Below are 18,297 nucleotides of genomic sequence, written 5' to 3' on the forward strand. Positions count from 1 at the left end.
ACTGGGCTGTGACCATGACCACGGAGAAAAAGTAGATACCAGAGGCTTTCAGGAGAAAAAAACCACCAGGTCAAAGATGAGGATGGAGAAAAGGCCACTAGATGTGGTAACGAAGAGGTTGTCTGTTGCTGGTGATCTTCCATCAAGCAGGGTTGGGATTCCAGGGGTAGAATCCAGATTTCAAACCACTAAAGATGGATATTCCTCACTTCTGGGAAAAATGGCCACCCTGTCCCTGGCTCATCCTGTGCCCTGCTTAGCACTAGGCCACAGTGCTAAGCACTAACGCTTTTCTAGGCTTTCTGCATGTTTCACAGGGTCTGTCTCTACCAGAAAGAAGTTGTGCTTTCTCTACCAGGTCCCCACTATCTTGAGCTTTTGATTGATTATGCCCCAGAAGTGCCTTCCCCTGGTGCCACATACCCTGGTTTGTCAGAACAGTGCTCCCCACTGCAGACACGGACCAGGAACTTTAATACTTTGTTTGAAAGCTCGGCAATGGATAGCAGGAATGGCTAGAGTATGCAGAAAAGTAACTGCTGGGGATCACTAGGAAAACCCAGGGAGATTCTAGAGTTTAATGTTTGCTGTTTCCTTTGGTTTGGTCATCTTTCCCTCTTAGAATACCAGACTTCATAAGTACAACTGTTAAAACTCCTTTAACGTTTGGGGTGTGCTTGGGTGGTTCAGCCAGTTGGGCATCTGCCTTTGGCTCAGGTTATGATCTCGGGGTCCTGGAATCAAGCCCTGCATCATACTCCCTGCTCAGTGGGGAGCCTGTTTAAAAAACAAAACAAAACAAAACAAAACTCCTTTAATATTTGGAATTAATGGGGCGCCTGGGTGACTCAGTGGGTTAAAGCTTCGGCCTTCGGCTCAGGTCATGATCCCAGGGTCCTGGGATTGAGCCCCGCATCGGGCTCTCTGCTTAGTGGGAAGCCTGCTTCCTCCTCTTTGTCTCTGCCTGCTTCTCTGCCTACTTGTGATCTCTGTCTGTCAAATAAATAAATAAAATCTTTCAAACAAAAACAAAAAAAAATTTGTAATTAATTAAAAAAATAAATAAATGGGGCACTTAGGTGGCTCAGTTGGTTAAGCATCTCACTTCTGATTTCAGCTCAGGTCATGACCTCAGGGTCATGAGGTCAAGCCTGGCTTAGGGCTCCATGCCCAGCATGGAGCTTACTTAAGATTCTCTTCCTCTCCCTCTGTCCCTCTCCATGTCAGTCAGTCTCTCTCTCTCTCTCTCTCTCTCTCTCTCTCAGAAAAAAATTCAGAACTAATGACTTGAATTGAATGCTATCATAGCTTCCATTTTGGGGAAAAAATATCCCAGCCCCTTACAAGCATATTCTATATCATTTGCATTAACTGTGTGGAAAAGGGAGGAAATGCCACTATTGGCAGGCTAGTGTGACTGTTGTCCATTGCTTCTCAGATTTACTGCTCTTCAGACACTGGCATCCTTTGTGTGCCCTGCCCTCAAATGCACTCAGTGCTGAAAATAATACCAAGCAGAGTGGGCAGAGCACACAAAGCTGTCCCAGCCTGAGTGCCCTGAAGAATTAATTTAAAGGGTGACCCTGTGTGCGTTCCTGTTTGCACCTGATCTGAGAAGCTCCCTAGGGTAGACAGTGACCTGCTGCATTGATATTATGGGAGAGCCCACCTGTGGGTGAGCCCCTAAATCCTGGCTCTCCATGCACCTTTTACCAAGAGGGACAGGGGAAGGATGTGGTCCTGCCTACCTTCTCCTTCCCTCTCTTCCTTTTTTGGAGAGAGCAGGGGTTCCGTGGAAGAAAAAGGGATAGAGGACAATGACCTATTCAGCCCCAATCTTCTCAGACAGTGGAAGCTGTCCCCCAACCCCCTAGAAGGAAGTTAGCCTGTGAAGGAAGTTGGCGGTCTCCATCTGTCCTGACAGCACCCACCCATCACCAGGGCCCCAGGCAATGAGCCAGAGCAGAGGTCATTTTCTGCCTCTGAGGTTGAGGTTACTACTCTTGCTTTTTTTTTTTTTTTTTTTTAAAGATTTTATTTATTTCTTTGACAGAGTGAGATCACAAGCAGGCAGAGAGGCAGGCAGAGAGAGAGGAGGAAGCAGGCTCCCCGCTGAGCAGAGAGCCCGATGCAGGCCTCCATCCCAGGACCCTGAGATCATGACCTGAGCCGAAGGCAGCGGCCTAACCCACTGAGCCACCCAGGCGCCCACTACTCTTGCTTTAAGAATGGGGAAACTGAGGCTCATATCCAAATCTGTAATCATCCTCAGGATATGTGTTTTGATGACAACCTTGAGCGTAACATTTAGGGAAGAGAAGCTGATGGCCTACCTGCCTGGGTAATTTAGCCCTAATCCAGAAGGACGTTAGCTACAATTTGAAGTGAGGGCTGAGGATAGCTTTGTTCTTAGAGGTGAAGTCTTAGTGAAAGAAGCTGACTTTTAAAATGGAAACAAGATGCTGCTTAGGGAGAGAGGAGAAAATAACAGAGCAGTTTCCCCTGTATCCAGCCTTTGACAACTTAACACGTTAAGATAACCTGAATCCTATAAGCAAGGCTTTTGAAGTCTCCATGTCGGAGTTTCTGTTTCCTTGGTGGAGAGGTGTAGAAGTGTAACCAGCTTGTGAGTAGAAGGACAGAATATCCAGGTGATCTGTGAGGCCCTCAATTGAGGGCATGCATTTATGGTTTTGTGACTAGACATTTTGTTGTTATGGATCTTCCCTTGGATCGTTTCCTTGGCCGGAGCACCACTGTAAGGGACCTCTGCTTCCTGAAAGTAGAGGGGAGCCAGCTTCTGTTGTCCTGTGGCTCAGCTGGGCTCCCTCACATCCCTCTGGGATGCCTCAGCCCAGAATTGCTTTAGCTCGGGGTGACAGAGGGTGGAGGCAACAGGACTTACTTTACCAGTGGAAATTCATGACGAGGGTCTTTCCAAGGGGGTGTGGGTGGAGAACAGGGAGAGTTACACAGGTACACAGGACACAGAGGCTTGGCATCTGGTAGCAATGGCTACCTCCATGAGGATTTCTATCTCTGAGCTCCAAACCTAGGACAGTGGACTCCCAGTATGTCTTGGGCCCCTAGCATCACCTGGGAACTCACTGGAAATGATGAATCCACAGGCCCCACTGCAGCAGTGGGTGACCTGCCCAGCCCTCGAGGTGATTCTGGCCTGCTGGCATTGGAGGACTCCCACCCTAGGCAATCTTATGTCCCTGGGCCTGGGAGAGCTTCTTCCTACCTTAGAAATTGACTACTGGTCAGACTGGGGCAAGTTGTTCCTTTTAGGCTATCGAGAGCACACAGAGCCAGACTTTGTCCGAAAGGACATAGCATCTTCATAGACTAATTTATCCCCCATGACCAACCAAAAAATCTGGTTTCTGAAAGGATCCCCCCCTGTATCAGATCCAGATCTAAGCCCACACTCTTTAGATGCTATATTGGGCCTCTTGAACAGATGCTGATGAGGATGGGGCCCCCTGGACTTGCCTGTAAACATCCCAGACCTGGGAAAAGAGTCAAGGGCTAGTTCCCTGCAGGCCCAGCATGGCCCAGCATCCCCACAGACATCAGGCCTTGCTGGACTCACAACTGACTTGTTCTTCATCCCTGAAAAAAAGGAAATCAACTCGAAACATTGCATTTACTTCAACTTTGGATGCCATGAGGTCTAAATGGGTACTGGTCGGGGCTTTGCTGCCACACAGACATGTACATGTTCCTTATACTGTGCTCCAAGCCATGACAAGAGTCTCATGAGGGGTAGGAAATTGCCCCAGACCTGCCTTTGCTTGTGTGGGCCAACAGCATCTGCCAGGGTCAGCCACAAAGACACCACATGCTGGTCTGGGTGTGCAGGGGCTTCGCAAGCCTTCACTTATGCCATGACTTTTCCTCATCACTTGTCTCTTTCCCACCAAGGTCCTTCTTTCAGGGGACTTTGGGGGAGATGTGGTTTGCTCATCCAGGAAAGTGTGTGCTCTCCTAAGGGCCCTTCCTCCCACTGAGTCCCTGTCCCATTTCTTCCCGAAGTACCACCCATGCCTGCCCTTTCTGCTTCTGGGTGAATTCCTGCTCTGGCAGATTGCAAACACATGCTTTGCCCCTTGTCCTGATCTCCCAGCCAGACCACAGACGGCCTTTTGAAATCCTAGCACAGACTCTCCCTTCACATTCCCTTTCCCTCCAGGTGGCGTTTCTCCTGTTCCTTTAGCTTCTTTATTCTGAACATCTCTACATTCTTGCAAACCCAGTTGCCTTCAGAAGGAGCCCCACGCTCTCCAGAAATTCCCAGTGATCGCCAGTCCCTGGCTGAGGATAATCAGGGGAGATACCCAGCCATCCCAGGACTGGGAGGCAAGAGGTGAGGGACTGCTCCTGGCCTCTCCACACAGCTTGTTGTGTGGCCTCAGATTTGTCAGGTGCCATCACTGGGGCTAGGGAGGGAAGCTGCCTGGACAGAGTGGGGTGTTAACTTAGAGCATCTAGAAATTGTTTCATCAGGAAATTCCAACTGAGGAACCAGCCAGGGAGTAGGTAGCCTAGCCAGAGGCCTACTATTGCTGAGTGGGAGTGTGGTTTAAGGAAAATAGGAAGCCCATATAGGAAAAGTCTAGAGCTGAAAGCACCTGAGAGATGGGGAAGGCACATGTCAGGTCGGGGTGACATGAAAGAGGTCAGGGTTTAGGGAAAAGGCTGGAGCTCTGAACACATAGGAGCAATATAGATGGGCAGCACACACATGCAGGACCCCATGGATTTGCTTCTAGGTCCTTTGCTGACCATGCATGCTGGTTGAGCAAAATTTTGGATCTTGGCTGCCTTGGATTCTTAGCCTACTTCATTTTATAGTGAGCAGCTTGAAAGATCGGCCAGCGGTCCAGACCCTGAACTGTGGCAGCTCCTATGATGTGCTCCAGGTGCCAGGTACCCTGCGGCAACTGGTCTGCCTCTGGGCACCCCCCCCCTTGGGTGTCCTGCCCCAGCGAGGTGTTGCAGTCTGAGCCAGTTACCATCTGGGTCTTCATGTGTCACCTAAATCTCCTCAGCCCTTTCAAGTCCACTTGCCTGCACTCATTCCTTGCCTGGCTTCTGGCTGCTAAAGGCCCCAGCCTTGCCCTTGGCCTGCCTTTCTGTCACTTTGAACACATTTGAATTTTTCTTTTCTTCCTTCCCCCTACCCCCCAAATGCTGCTCTTTCTCAGTTTTCTTAATGGTCATTTTTGGACTCACTTTGCTCAGCAGTTAGCACATCTTCAGGTCTTCTCCGAAACATATTCAGTTATGCTACCATTTTTGGATGCGCAACAGTAATTTTCTCACAGTTCTTCCCTGAGGAAATGATAGGATCCCAGGATGAGACTCTGGGAGTGTTGCCTAGGAGGAACACAACATTCATCCTTCACAGGGCATCCCATCCTGGGGTGGTTCTCCAGGTGTGGTCCCGACGAGCAGCAGCAGCAGCAGCCTTGCCTGACAACTTGTTAGAGATGCACAGCCCTGCTGGGCACGGGATCCAGCAGTCTGTTTTGATAGCCCTCCTGGAGAGGTGGATGCACATTCCTGTTGAAGAACCAGTGCAGGGCGCCTGGGTGGCCCAGTCGGTGAAGCATCCCACTCTTGGTTTTGGTTCAGGTCGTGATCTTATGGGCCATGGGATTGAGCACCTCATTGGGCTCTGCACTCAGCAGGGAGTCTGCTTGAGAGTCTCTCCTTCTGCCCCTCCCCCTACTTATGCTCACTCACTTGCTTGCTGGCAAATAAATAAATCTTAGGAAAAAAAAAAAAAAAAGACCAGCGCTACCATCACAAAGCATATGGATTCTGATTAAGTTGTGAGCCATGGGGCCAGGAGGAAGTTGCTGTAGGAGTGGGTAGTACAAGGAGAGAAGCACCTTGCTAGCACTCCTCCAAGCATCGTGGAAAGGAGCAAAATCACCTTGGTCTGAGTTAATCTGGCTGTTGACTCCTTTACGCCTTAAAGCACCAATCCCTAATGCAGGGTGATGAGGAAACGCGGTCTTGTTCTGGAAGTATTCACTTCAGGGGCAAAAGTGGAGAGGGGAGTTTTAGCAATTTAACTACTGAACAATTATATAATCCATGTTCACCATATTATAAATCTTGATATGTTGTTTTGCAGAATATAAAACCCATGCATTTGTTTTTGAAGGGAGAATAGGAGTTCATATTTCCTTCCCACTTTTCATGAACTGACTTGGGCTGTGCTGTCCAGAGCCACTCAGGGTCAGGTTACTCTTCTCTGATCACACCCAGGCCTTTTTGGAAGGTTTGGGAGACAGGGGTCTTCTTGGGTTGGGTCTTAACAGAGAACTGGGGGGGCTTATTTCCAGCCATGTCTCAATGAGGTCTGGGCTTCCTGACCTCAACAGGAAAGTCAGGGTGGTTGCTCCAGACTATTCTGATGGCTCTTCCAACCAAGACAGAGGTTGCCCCATATAGCCCCAAGGGAAATGTGAATCCAGTGAAGTTGTGGCCGCCCTGGAAGGTGTGTGGGAGTCAGAGGCTGGCATCTGCCTCAGGCAGCGCTCGGAGGGACAGGCTTCCAGCCTCAGTGGGACTTCTGAGGACTTTTTGCCTTCACGCCCCCTCCTCTCTAACAAATAATTAAAAAATATGTATGACAACTATGTGGATATAAAGACAGATAGACTGTAAGCTAGATTCTATTCATTTTTTTTTTCTCTTCTGATTTTAAAATATTTTGTCGGGCCTCTCAAAATATGGTGGGCCCCAGGCACCATGCTTGCTGGGCCTAGTGGAGAAGTCAGTGCTGCTGAGATCCTCCTTGAAAATCTCTCCAAGTCTTAAACCTGGAATAACCCAGCCCTTTGGTCATTCAGAAAATTGGCTGTGATGGCATTATCGGGTCTGCGGCCAAGGAAGACCGGTGTGGAGTCTGCAGTGGGGACGGCAAGACATGCCGAGTGGTGAAGGGTGACTTCAGCCACTCTCGGGGCACAGGTGAGTGTGAAGCCCAAGGGCAAGGCGACCCTGGCCTTTCCAAGGGGGGAGTATGGGTGAGGGGGAGACCCAAGGGCTTACTGCAAGTGCAAGACAGCCTACCGTATTTATATGTTTTATTCCCTTTGCACAAAGCCGAGGATCACCTGCCTTCCCTGCACTTCACTGATAAGGGCTAGTCGGTGCTAGATAGGCGACCTGGCCCGTCAGTGTGAGGACTGCTGAAAGGCAAAGAGAAAACACGTTAGCCAGAATATCTTGAGGTTCCTAGATGTGAATAGTTTGCCCGACCAACCAGCCCCCTGAAGCTTCATGTCAGCCATCTTCTGATGGGATGCCACGCCATGTTGTTTTCACCTACAGATAGAAGAGGTTTTCTCAGAGTTTTCTTTCAGTTAAAGTAGGACAGCGTTTACACACATCCCTAAATGGCTCATAAAGCCTTTTCTCCCTGGAAGCCTGAGTTGCCACTGCTGACTGTGAATGCAAAGTAGGGGAGTCTCCTGTTTCCCAAATGTAGGACCCCCCGTAAAGCTGTGCTTAGAGAAGACCATCAAAGTTCAGCTGATGAGACTTTCTGCTTGAACCACCTGCACAAGTATAGGCTGCTTTGCCCAGAGGTGGGAGATGGTTTCTGAGCACCTGTCCCGGAGAACATCAGCTTATGGTGCCCAGGGAGGTATCTGGGTTGATACATACATAATGAGAGGAGCAGGAGGCAGGCAGGTCATCTGGGGAGAAAACTCTTCTGGAAGCCTTAGAGAGTGTCTACTCGCCCATCACCAAGAGCAGCATCACCAACATAGCTTGTTGGGTGGAGCTGAGCGGAAAAGCCTCTATTTCAATTTGAATGTTGGCTTTGGATAGAAGATTTTCAGTTCAGTGTTACCTCCACAGGAAAACAAAATCACGGGCAGGCCTCTGTCCCATGGAACACAGACCCCTGGGATTGAGGCGGAGAGGAAAAGTCCGTGTATGCTCCCCAGTCTCTATATGGATGGGAGACCTGGTCTAGAGGAAACATTCCTTCTTGATAACTTGCAGAAACGGTAACCTGTTACACAAGCATGTTGTAGGATCTTGTAAAAGCAAAGCCAGAGGCCAAAGCAAGCACAAAATTTTAATTTTAAGATATGCTTAAAAAATGACATTTCAGGCCAGGTTTCTGGATTTTAAAGACAGGTACCCAGCCTGTGCAAGAGGAAACGTGTGATAATCGGTGCCTGCCACATTGATCCTGAGATAAACTGAGGAAGGAAACACTAGAGCAAGTCGGTTTGGGGGGGGGAGTAACGTCCAAAGCTGCATCATTCAGGACAGTAGCCACAGGCCACTTTAGTCTATTCAAAGTTTAATTATAATTAAAATTTAAATTTGAGATTCAGCCCTCAGCCCCACTAGCCACATTTCAGGTGCTCCGTGGTCACGGGTGGCTTGGGGCTCCTATGCCAGACAGCCCAGAGAGAGAATGTTTCCATCACTGCAGAAAGTTCTGGAACAACACTGTGCTGGAGCTTTGGTGATATCTATATATTTTGACATGTCTGTGGCCACTTCCTCTATTTGGGCCCCAGCTCCACGTTGCCATGAGACTTTGACCTTGCCTAATGTGCCAGCAAGGGGAGTTAGGAGCAAAAACCTCTGCAGTTGGCAAGTTTGAGTACTGATTAAAAAAAAAAAGCATTAGAACCCTTTATTTAAGTCAGATGTGTTGAGCTCGGATGAACTGAACTGACCACAGTTGCTCCCTTCTGTGGAAGGTGGGTTGAACACAAACACGCCCACTCTTGCCCCCCCTGGACAATTCACTAGAACACCAAGGCCCTTTCTGCCACAGGCCTTAGCAGCTCACTTCCAAAAGAGTCCTGATGGAGCAGAAAACGTTCTCTCTTTCCTGCCCCTCCCCCCAGTCTAGTCCCTTTGTTGACCTTTGATCTTGAGAGGAGTAAATCCATTCTCCCAGTCACAGTAAATTTTTTTTTCTTTTCTCTCCCCTTTCTCCATCCTACCTGGTGCCTGGGTCCCACATGTGCAAGTGAGGAAGGTGAGCAGGAATGTGCAGCCTTCCTCCTAGGGTGGTCAGGATTCTGGGGCTCAGGCAGTGAGTCCCTCCTAGAGGGACAGATTGCCATTGGAAGCCTTGGGGCGGGGGTGGGGGGAGGGGAAGTTGGGGGGTGAAGGGTAGCTGTCCCCACCCTGGCTTGTGGTGTTATGCTTCCTTCCAGCTTCTGGGGCACAGAAGTCTTAGGGATGTGGTTTTGGAGTATAGGTGAGGTTCAGTCCAGAGCTGATGACCAATTCTTGAGACATTTTTGGTGCAAAATGGTGGTTTTATTAAAGCACATGGACAGGACCCATGGACAGAAAAAGCCAGCACACTGGGGTCTTGAGTGTCTGATTAGATACTCGGGAGCTGGGGGAACTAAGGAAAAGGGAGATTTCAAAAGGACTTTCATATGCTAAAGAGGGCCAACCTATAAGACACCAGAGGTCTTGCCATTGTGGAGTTCAGGTTGCCTTCCCTTCTAGCAAGGTATTAACATTTAGTTGGGAGATTCCTGGAAGAATGTCCCACAGGTCCCACCCAGGAGTGTGCAGTTGAGGGGAAGTTGCAGGTGTCAGCTTATGTTTGATCCTCAGCTAGCCTTCTGCTCCCTCATCATTAACAGACCTTCCAAGAAAGATAAGCACCGTTCAGCTTTTCCCACCTGGAAATTTCTGTCCTTCCGAGCAGTTGGCCAAATGTTACATCTTTGTTCTAAAATCTGAAGCCAGTTACTTCCAAATCCTCACCATCAGATTCTGTGAGCAGAAGCTCCTATCAGTGTGGATCCTTCTTCCCGAGGCTGTGCGTGAAATGCTCACTCGCACATGAATGAATCACTGTTTAATAGCGTTTCATCAAATGCAAAGCTGACATTCTGGAATGTACTTTTGCAAAGATACTGACAGTCACCCAGTAAATATTAATGCGACACTACTAGATTTTAAGCATGAGGTGTACAGAAATAAAAGTTAACAGCCACCCAGTCTGTCACCACAGAGGGAGGGTACCCCCAGGCAAGCAGCTTGAGTCCACGTGTGAGGCGAGGCAGCTCAGTGGGGTGTGCTGTGGGGCCTCAAATTCTGGTAGGGTCCCTAGTCCAGGCCTGCTGAAAGATGAGGGTGGTCCTTGATCCTTAAAGGACAGGTAAAAATGAACTAATAGTGCCACTGGAGGAAGGACATTTCAGGCTGAAGTGAAAAAAAAAAAAAATTTGAAATGGTATAAAGCCCCCTGGATCAGGGAACAGGGGCAGATTCACTAATCCTGTCAGTTTAGATAGGAAGGTGACTTTCATCTCCAGGCATCTAGAAAGACTGAGAGAAGGAGGAATGTCTTATCACCCTTCAGGGTGAATATTGAAAAGAAATGCCTCACCAGAAAGATAACAAGTAATCAAATGCAGGAGTTTTGCCCAGTTAGATGAAGTCCTGACCCTTGCCTGAACTTGCTTGGATTTGGTCATGAAAGTGCTTGAACTGAGACTCCAGAGCAGACCCACACAGGCCCCAGTGTCCACAGATCCCAGGAGGTCCCCCTCTTGTGTCCTTTAGAGGTCCTCAGCAGTGAGTGGGGTTGTGGCATTCTGAGTGTAGGCCTGGCCTATTGACTCCGGACTTTGGAATAAGCGAAGTCCTCAGCAACTCAACTACGGAAAGAATCTTCTCGAATGGCTATTGTATTACGTCCTTCATGGATGGGCTTGAACATGCTCAAGGCTTTGGTTGAGTTGAAACAGCTGAGTTTTTTAATTGAGTAGCTTAAACGTTCTTGGTATGATACCTCCACTTCATTCAAGTGTGACTGTAACTATTTTATCTTTATTTTGTGCTCTTCCTCAGTGCTGCAAGGGTGACTAGTAGTCCCTGCAGTCACCACGGAGAAATGGTGCCCCGTGGGTTCTAAATTGCTTTGCACTTATCCTCAAAGAGAACCTTCTTGAACAATGAATTCTTTAAAGGGAAGGTGACATGATCTATCCCTTTTGAGTGTGGATAGATCTGCAAGTCACGTATTTATTCAGTAGTTATCTTTAGAAACTCTGACACATGCCACATTCTGTTCTCTGGGTGTCGGGTATGGAAGTGCCATGGGGAAATTTACGTGATGACAAATAATGATGCTTCTCACCGCTGTGATTAAGAACTACAGTATCAGTTCCTGAAATATGCCTAGAAGCCAATGATCGTGTATTTCTTTTCCTCAGTCAAGAATAATCTTTGTACGAAGGTGTCCACATGTGTGATGGCAAAGACTGTCCCCAAGTGTTTCTCATGTAAGATGTTTATGTGTCATGCACCGCACTCGAGGTGATGCGTCTGGTGTGGGATTCTTTCCTCACTTCCTTGCCTGAATGTTTTCTGAGCCGAGTCAATGGGAATGAGTCATGCGTGAAGCCATGGATAAACTCAAAGGCCTTTTGTCATTTCTGTATAATTGATGTTTAAGACTTATTGCCAAAAAGAAAAACTATAGAATAAAGCTAATTTTTAAAGCTATGAAAGGTAAAGAGTTATGAGATCAGAGACCAGACAGAAACTTGTGTCAGCACGCCAAGGGATACATCTTCATTCTCCTCAGCCACACCTGGCTCTTGAGCAGAAAAATGCTATGACTTGCTGGAGAATTTGCCGCAGATGGTCCAGTCTTCCATAGAGAAGGGTCCGTATCACAGACTTGTACTTCCCAAAGGGCAGGGGATCACATCCTTCTGGTCTTCATACTAGAGATAAGGTCACAGGCCCACCTACACCGATCTCACATTCTGGGAACTGAACAAGGGTATGAGTCTGGCCCCACAGGCTTCCCAAACAATGAGGTCTTTCCAGTGAGACCCAGAACAATCCCTAGGGGTGGACATAAACATAGTCGTAGTCTCATAAACAACTTTCTGTAAAAAAAAAAGGGAGGGGGGCGGGGGACTATAAACTTATACAAAAACCTCTCCAAGCATTTTATAAGACAAGTTACCCCCCCAAACAAACAAACAAACAAAAAACACTTTTTGGGCTTTTTTTGTTTTGTTTACATGTTCAATACAATGAGCGTTATGAAAGGGTCCCAGGCTACACAGCCAGATTCCTGCATTCCATCACAGTACCTTACTAGCGCAATGGTTTTCTTCCTAGAAACACAAGGGGAAAGTGTGACCGCATCATCTAAAAGCAGGTCCACTTGGGGGATTCAGACAAAAAGTATTTTCTAGGGGAATGTGTTCATAGCCTGGTGATAGTAACTATTCAGAAGATTTGAGATAGGTTTCAAGTCAACATCGCATTGACATTCCTTCTGACTGCTTGTCCTGACAGCAAAAACATTATGTTCTCCTAGAAGGATGGCAAAGGCATTGAATGTTAACTATGGCTTCTTCATGAAACCAAATCATGTCCCTCTAACTGGATGGCTCCTGCTTGATGGCAGAGACTAGAATGGAAAATTATTCCGAAGATAAAGTCTTGCCTGCCCTACCTAAATTATGACTTTATCTTGTGAATTCTTAGTGTCCATCCCTTCTTTCATTATTTTCCATGCCCAGTCAACATGTGGTACCTGGCATCCACCTGGGGGGCCATCTGGTATGAGGGATGACCGGGTGCTTTGGGACTTGGTGATGGGCCTCCTGCCATTGCTGGCCACTTTCTATACCAGCCTCAGCATGGGCTTTGAGCTGTGGGTCCAAAGAGGGTAAAAAGGACAGTGAAGTAGAGGTGATTTCCTTGGTTTGTGAACTGAACACCTGCCTTTTCTTTCAGGATTTTTCTTTCATTAGTTCTCTGCAAATCTTAGAGAGGTTACCAGAACCCACTCGTGGCAGTGACTCCCCTGCCCTATTACTTGGTGGTCACCTGAGGATGAGCCTCACGTGATATTACATCTGCCCCAAGCTTTTTATTACTCATCTGCTCTGCCCCCAGCGTAGTTGAAAGAGGAGAAAAGACAGGTATCTTTTCAGAGTTACTACTTGTGCCAACATTAAGTTTAAACATAGGTGTGGTGACCGTGCATTGGTTGCAAATGGCCTACCTTGCTGTGGAATGTGAAAAATGAGCGACTCTGGATCTTGGTGGATGCATCCATTACCCCCAATTTTAGCAGCTTGGTAATGCTGACGTTAAGGCTTACTAGTCACAAAATAGGAAGATTCCCCATAACAGCAGCTTTTTTTCTGAAAACAATTCAGCTCCCCAAGCAGATCCTGTTCCCAGGTCCGTTTTGTGGTTGAAATGGGAGACTCCTCCCCTAACAGGTTTCCATCACGTTGACTCTGAATAATTTTGTCTCCGTTTTTGGCACTTCACTGTCTTGTATGCTGAGGATCGAGTAATTCTTCAAACTCCCCCAGAAGGAATGAACTTCTCTAAGAGAAATTTGTGGTTCAAAGACCATTGCTATAATCCTAAAAGATGTGTTCTGTTGTTGTTATTTTGTTCTGTTCTGTTTGTTTTGCTTGGTGTTTAGTGGCCAGATGTTTTAAGTAGAAAAACATTTGTAAGAGCAGAAACTGTTTTTAATCAGAACTCCTTGCCTCCCTCTGTGAGGACAGAGTAGTGCCGGGACCACGGGCCGGCTGTTGAGTTGAGCCAGTGTTGCCATTCCCCATGGCATTGGGAAGTGTCTGGAAGGAATCACACTGGAGGACCACACCCCAGCTGGTTAAAATCATCCTGCCTGGGAATCAGGATCAGGGCATATGAAGTGAGACAACCCTCAGACCGAACTGTGTTTACATCTGAGTCTCCCTAAGCATCAGGTAGAACAGGAATTTATAAAACTTCCGGAGCTGGATCTATAACAATGCCCAGGCATTTGTTGTCAAGACTGACAGATGCTGCTAAACTTTCTAAGATGGCAGCTTGAACAAGTGCTTCCTCTTTTCCAACGCTGACCTTAAAATGAATAAAAAGGAACTTATTAAGGGGTGCCTGGGTGGCTCAGTAGGTTGAGTGTCTGACTCTTGATCTTGGTTCAGGTCTTCAGTTGTGAGGTCTAGCCCCACACTGGGCTCCACACTGGGCAGGGAACCTACTTTAAAAAAAAAAAAAGGAAAGAAAAGGAACTTATTAAGAGGTTTAATAGGAACAAGGACATCTCATATGTACATGAATCTGAATAAATAGACTTGAATTTGCTGCAACAGGTGACACAATAACACCCCCTCCCCCAAATCTCAGTGGCTTAACACAAAAGTTTATTTCTTGCCCATGTTGCATATCCAGTGTGGGTGGTAAGAGGGTCTGCATGTTTGAGCCACTCATGGACCTGGGCTGACAGATTTTATTGTTCAGATGTTGCCATATCACCTTGGCAGAAAAAAAAGGAACATGGCAAATCATGTCCTGATGCTTTTAAAGCTCCTATGTACACATCACTTTGACACTTATTTTAAGGATCAGAGTAGGTCACATGGTCACACAGTTTAGAGTGCAGGGAACTGCATCCTTATCACTTCTGGAGAGAGACCTAGAGATAATTGGTGGCCAGCAGCACACCACGGCACATGGAGCAAACATTTCACTATTTTGGTTGTCAAGCACCCAACAACAGCTCCCTGCCCCCCTCCCCACCACTGAAAGCCAGTCCTGATGGCCAGCAAACCCCACCCAGGTTGACAGAGACAGCCCATTTGTGGCATCCTTCCTGAAAGAGTCTGCAACACAAATGGGAGAGACCAAGGATACCTGAAAAGATGACCCACGGGAAAAACAAGATCACTCAAGTAATAAAAGTTGCAAAATCTCTACCAGCTATCCTTAAAAAGGTTTGAGATGCAATGGTATCCATAAAACTAGTACAGAATGAGAAGAAACCATCAGAAAACAAAAAGATCTCAGAAGTATGACTTTCAAATTAAAAACATATGATAAAGGGCACCAAAAACAAGAGACAGAAAAAATGTTTGTGATAAGTCTAGTAAGTAGAGAGTTTAAGTTTAAAATACATTAAATATATGTTAATACATACAAAGATATCCTTTTAAAATTCCTGCTGATAAATAAAAAGCAAGTAGAAAAATGGGCAGTGCTTCTCAGCAAGGTAGTTAACTTAAAAGGAACTGCAAATGGTCAATCAATGTGCAATAAGAGGCCAAACCAAACTGATTGTCAGAGAAATGCAAATTAAATCTCTATTTTTTTCATCTTCTGGATTAGCAAATGCTAAGATCAGCAATTTCAAGTATTTAGAAGTCTATGAATGAACAGACAACCTCATATAGTGTTGATTGACTTCTATACTAGTCGAACTATTATGGAGGGCAGTTGAGCTATCCATGTAACATTTTAGCCCATGCGTTTTTTTTTCCCCAATTTATTTATTTTCAGAAAAACAGTATTCATTATTTTTTTACCACACCCAGTGCTCCATGCAAGCCGTGCCCTCTATAATACCCACCACCTGGTACCCCAACCTCCCACCCCCCCGCCACTTCAAACCCCTCAGATTGTTTTTCAGAGTCCATAGTCTCTCATGGTTCACCTCCCCTTCCAATTTACCCAAATTCCCTACTCCTCTCTAACGCCCCTTGTCCTCCATGCTATTGGTTATGCTCCACAAATAAGTGAAACCATATGATAATTGACTCTCTCTGCTTGACTTATTTCACTCAGCATAATCTCTTCCAGTCCCGTCCATGTTGCTACAAAAGTTGGGTATTCATCCTTTCTGATGGAGGCATAATACTCCATAGTGTATATGGACCACATCTTCCTTATCCATTCATCCGTTGAAGGGCATCTTGGTTCTTTCCATAGTTTGGCGACTGTGGCCATTGCTGCTATAAACATTGGGGTACAGATGGCCCTTCTTTTCACGACATCTGTATCTTTGGGGTAAATACCCAGGAGTGCAATTGCAGGGTCGTAGGGAAGCTTTATTTTTAATTTCTTGAGGAATCTCCACACTGTTCTCCAAAGAGGCTGCACCGACTTGCATTCCCACCAACAGTGTAAGAGGGTTCCCCTTTCTCCACATCCTCTCCAACACATGTTGTTTCCTGTTTTGTTAATTTTGGCCATTCTAACTGGTGTAAGGTGATATCTCAATGTGGTTTTAATTTGAATCTCCCTGAGGGCTAATGATGATGAGCATTTTTTCATGTGTCTGATAGCCATTTGTATGTCTTGATTGGAGAAGTGTCTGTTCATATCTTCTGCCCATTTTTTGATGTGTTTGTCTGTTTCGTGTGGGTTGAGTTTGAGGAGTTATTATAGATCCTGGATATCAACCTTTTGTCTGTACTGTCATTTGCAAATATCTTCTCCCATTCCGTGGGTTGCCTCTTTGTTTTTTTGACTGTTTCCTTTGCTGTGCAGAAGCTTTTGATTTTGATGAAGCCCCAGAAGTTTATTTTCGCTTTTGTTTCCTTTGCCTTTGGAGACGTATCTTGAAAGAAGTTGCTGTGGCTGATATCAAAGAGATTACTGCCTATGTTCTCCTCTAAGATTCTGATGGATTCCTGTCTCACGTTGAGGTCTTTTATCCATTTTGAGTTGATCTTTGTGTACGGTGTAAGAGAATGGTCGAGTTTCATTCTTCTACATATAGCTGTCCAGTTTTCCCAGCACCATTTATTGAAGAGACTGTCTTTTTTCCACTGTATATTTTTTCCTGTTTTGTCAAAGATTAATTGACCATAGAGTTGAGGGTCCATATCAGGGCTCTCTACTCTGTTCCACTGGTCTATGTGTCTGTTTTTATGCCAGTACCATGCTGTCTTGGTGATCACAGCTTTGTAATAAAGCTTGAAATCAGGTAAGGTGATGCCGCCAGCTTTATTTTTGTTTTTCAACATTTCCTTAGCGATTCGGGTCTCTTCTGATTCCATACAAATTTTAGGATTATTTGCTCCAGCTCTTTGAAGAATGCTGGTGGAATTTTGATCGGAATGGCATTTAAAAGTATAGATTGCTGTAGGCAGTATAGACATTTTAACAATGTTTATTCTTCCGATCCAAGAGCATGGAATGGTCTTCCATCTTTTTGTGTCTTCTTCAATTTCTTTCATGAGTGTTCTATAGTTCCTCAAGTACAGATCCTTTACTTTAGTTAGGTTTATTCCAAGGTATCTTATGGTTCTTGGTGCTATAGTAAATGGAATCGATTCTCTAATTTCCCTTTCTGTATTTTCATTGTTAGTGTATAAGAAAGCCACTGATTTCTGCACATTGACTTTGTATCCTGCCACGTTGCCGAATTGCTGTATGAGTTCTAGTAGTTTGGGGGTGGAGTCTTTTGGGTTTTCCATATAAAGAATCATGTCATCTGCGAAGAGAGAGAGTTTGACTTCTTCATTACCAATTTGGATACCTTTTATTTCTCTCTGTTGTCTGATTGCTGTTGCTAGGACTTCTAATACTATGTTGAACAAGAGTGGTGAAAGTGGGCATCCTTGTCTTGTTCCTGATCTCAATGGGAAGGCTGCAAGCTTTTTCCCATTGAGGATGATATTTGCTGTGGGTCTTTCATAGATAGATTTGATGAGGTTCAGGAATGTTCCCTCTATCCCTATACTTTGAAGCGTTTTAATCAGGAACAGATGTTGGATTTTGTCAAATGCTATTTCTGCATCAATTGAGAGGACCATGTGGTTCTTCTCTCTTCTCCTATTAATTTGTTGTATCACATTGATTGATTTGCGAATGTTGAACCATCCTTGTAGCCCAGGGATGAATCCCACCTGATCATGGTGTATAATCTTTTTAATGTGCTGTTGGATCCTGTTGGCTAGGATCTTGTTGAGAATCTTAGCATCCATATTCATCAGTGATATTGGTCTGAAATTCTCCTTTTTGGTAGGGTCTTGCCTGGTTTGGGGATCAGGGTAATGCTGGCTTCATAGAAAGAGTCTGGAAGTTTTCCTTCTGCTTCAATTTTTTGAAACAGCTTCAGGAGAATAGGTGTTATTTCTTCTTGGAAGGTTTGGTAGAATTCCCCAGGGAATCCGTCAGGTCCTGGGCTCTTGTCTTTTGGGAGGTTTTTGATCACTGCTTCAATCTCGTTATTAGATATTGGTCTATTCAGGTTGTCGATTTCTTCCTGGTTCAATTTTGGTAGTTTATATTTTTCCAGGAATGCATCCATTTCATCTAGGTTGCTAAGCTTATTGGCATTTAACTGTTCATAATAACTTATGATGATTGTTTCTACTTCCTTGGCGTTAGTTGTGATCTCTCCCTTTTCATTCATAATTTTATGAATTTGGGCTTTCTCTCTTTTCTTTCGGATTAGTGTAGCCAGTGGCTTATCGATCTTATTGATTCTTT

General features: G+C 45.8%; 1 protein-coding gene across 1 annotated transcript in view; it reads left to right on the plus strand.

Moving 5' to 3' along the window:
- ADAMTS17 (ADAM metallopeptidase with thrombospondin type 1 motif 17) overlaps positions 1-18,297 on the plus strand; it is a 271,748-nt gene that overhangs the window by 163,432 nt on the left and 90,019 nt on the right. The window contains exon 12 of the mRNA XM_044230904.1: positions 6,873-6,993. Coding sequence (XP_044086839.1) covers positions 6,873-6,993 — 121 coding nt within the window. The remainder of the gene's footprint in view (positions 1-6,872; positions 6,994-18,297) is intronic.

This window comes from Neovison vison, chromosome 13 (genome assembly GCF_020171115.1).
Source record: "Neovison vison isolate M4711 chromosome 13, ASM_NN_V1, whole genome shotgun sequence".
Classification (NCBI taxonomy): domain Eukaryota; kingdom Metazoa; phylum Chordata; class Mammalia; order Carnivora; family Mustelidae; genus Neogale; species Neogale vison.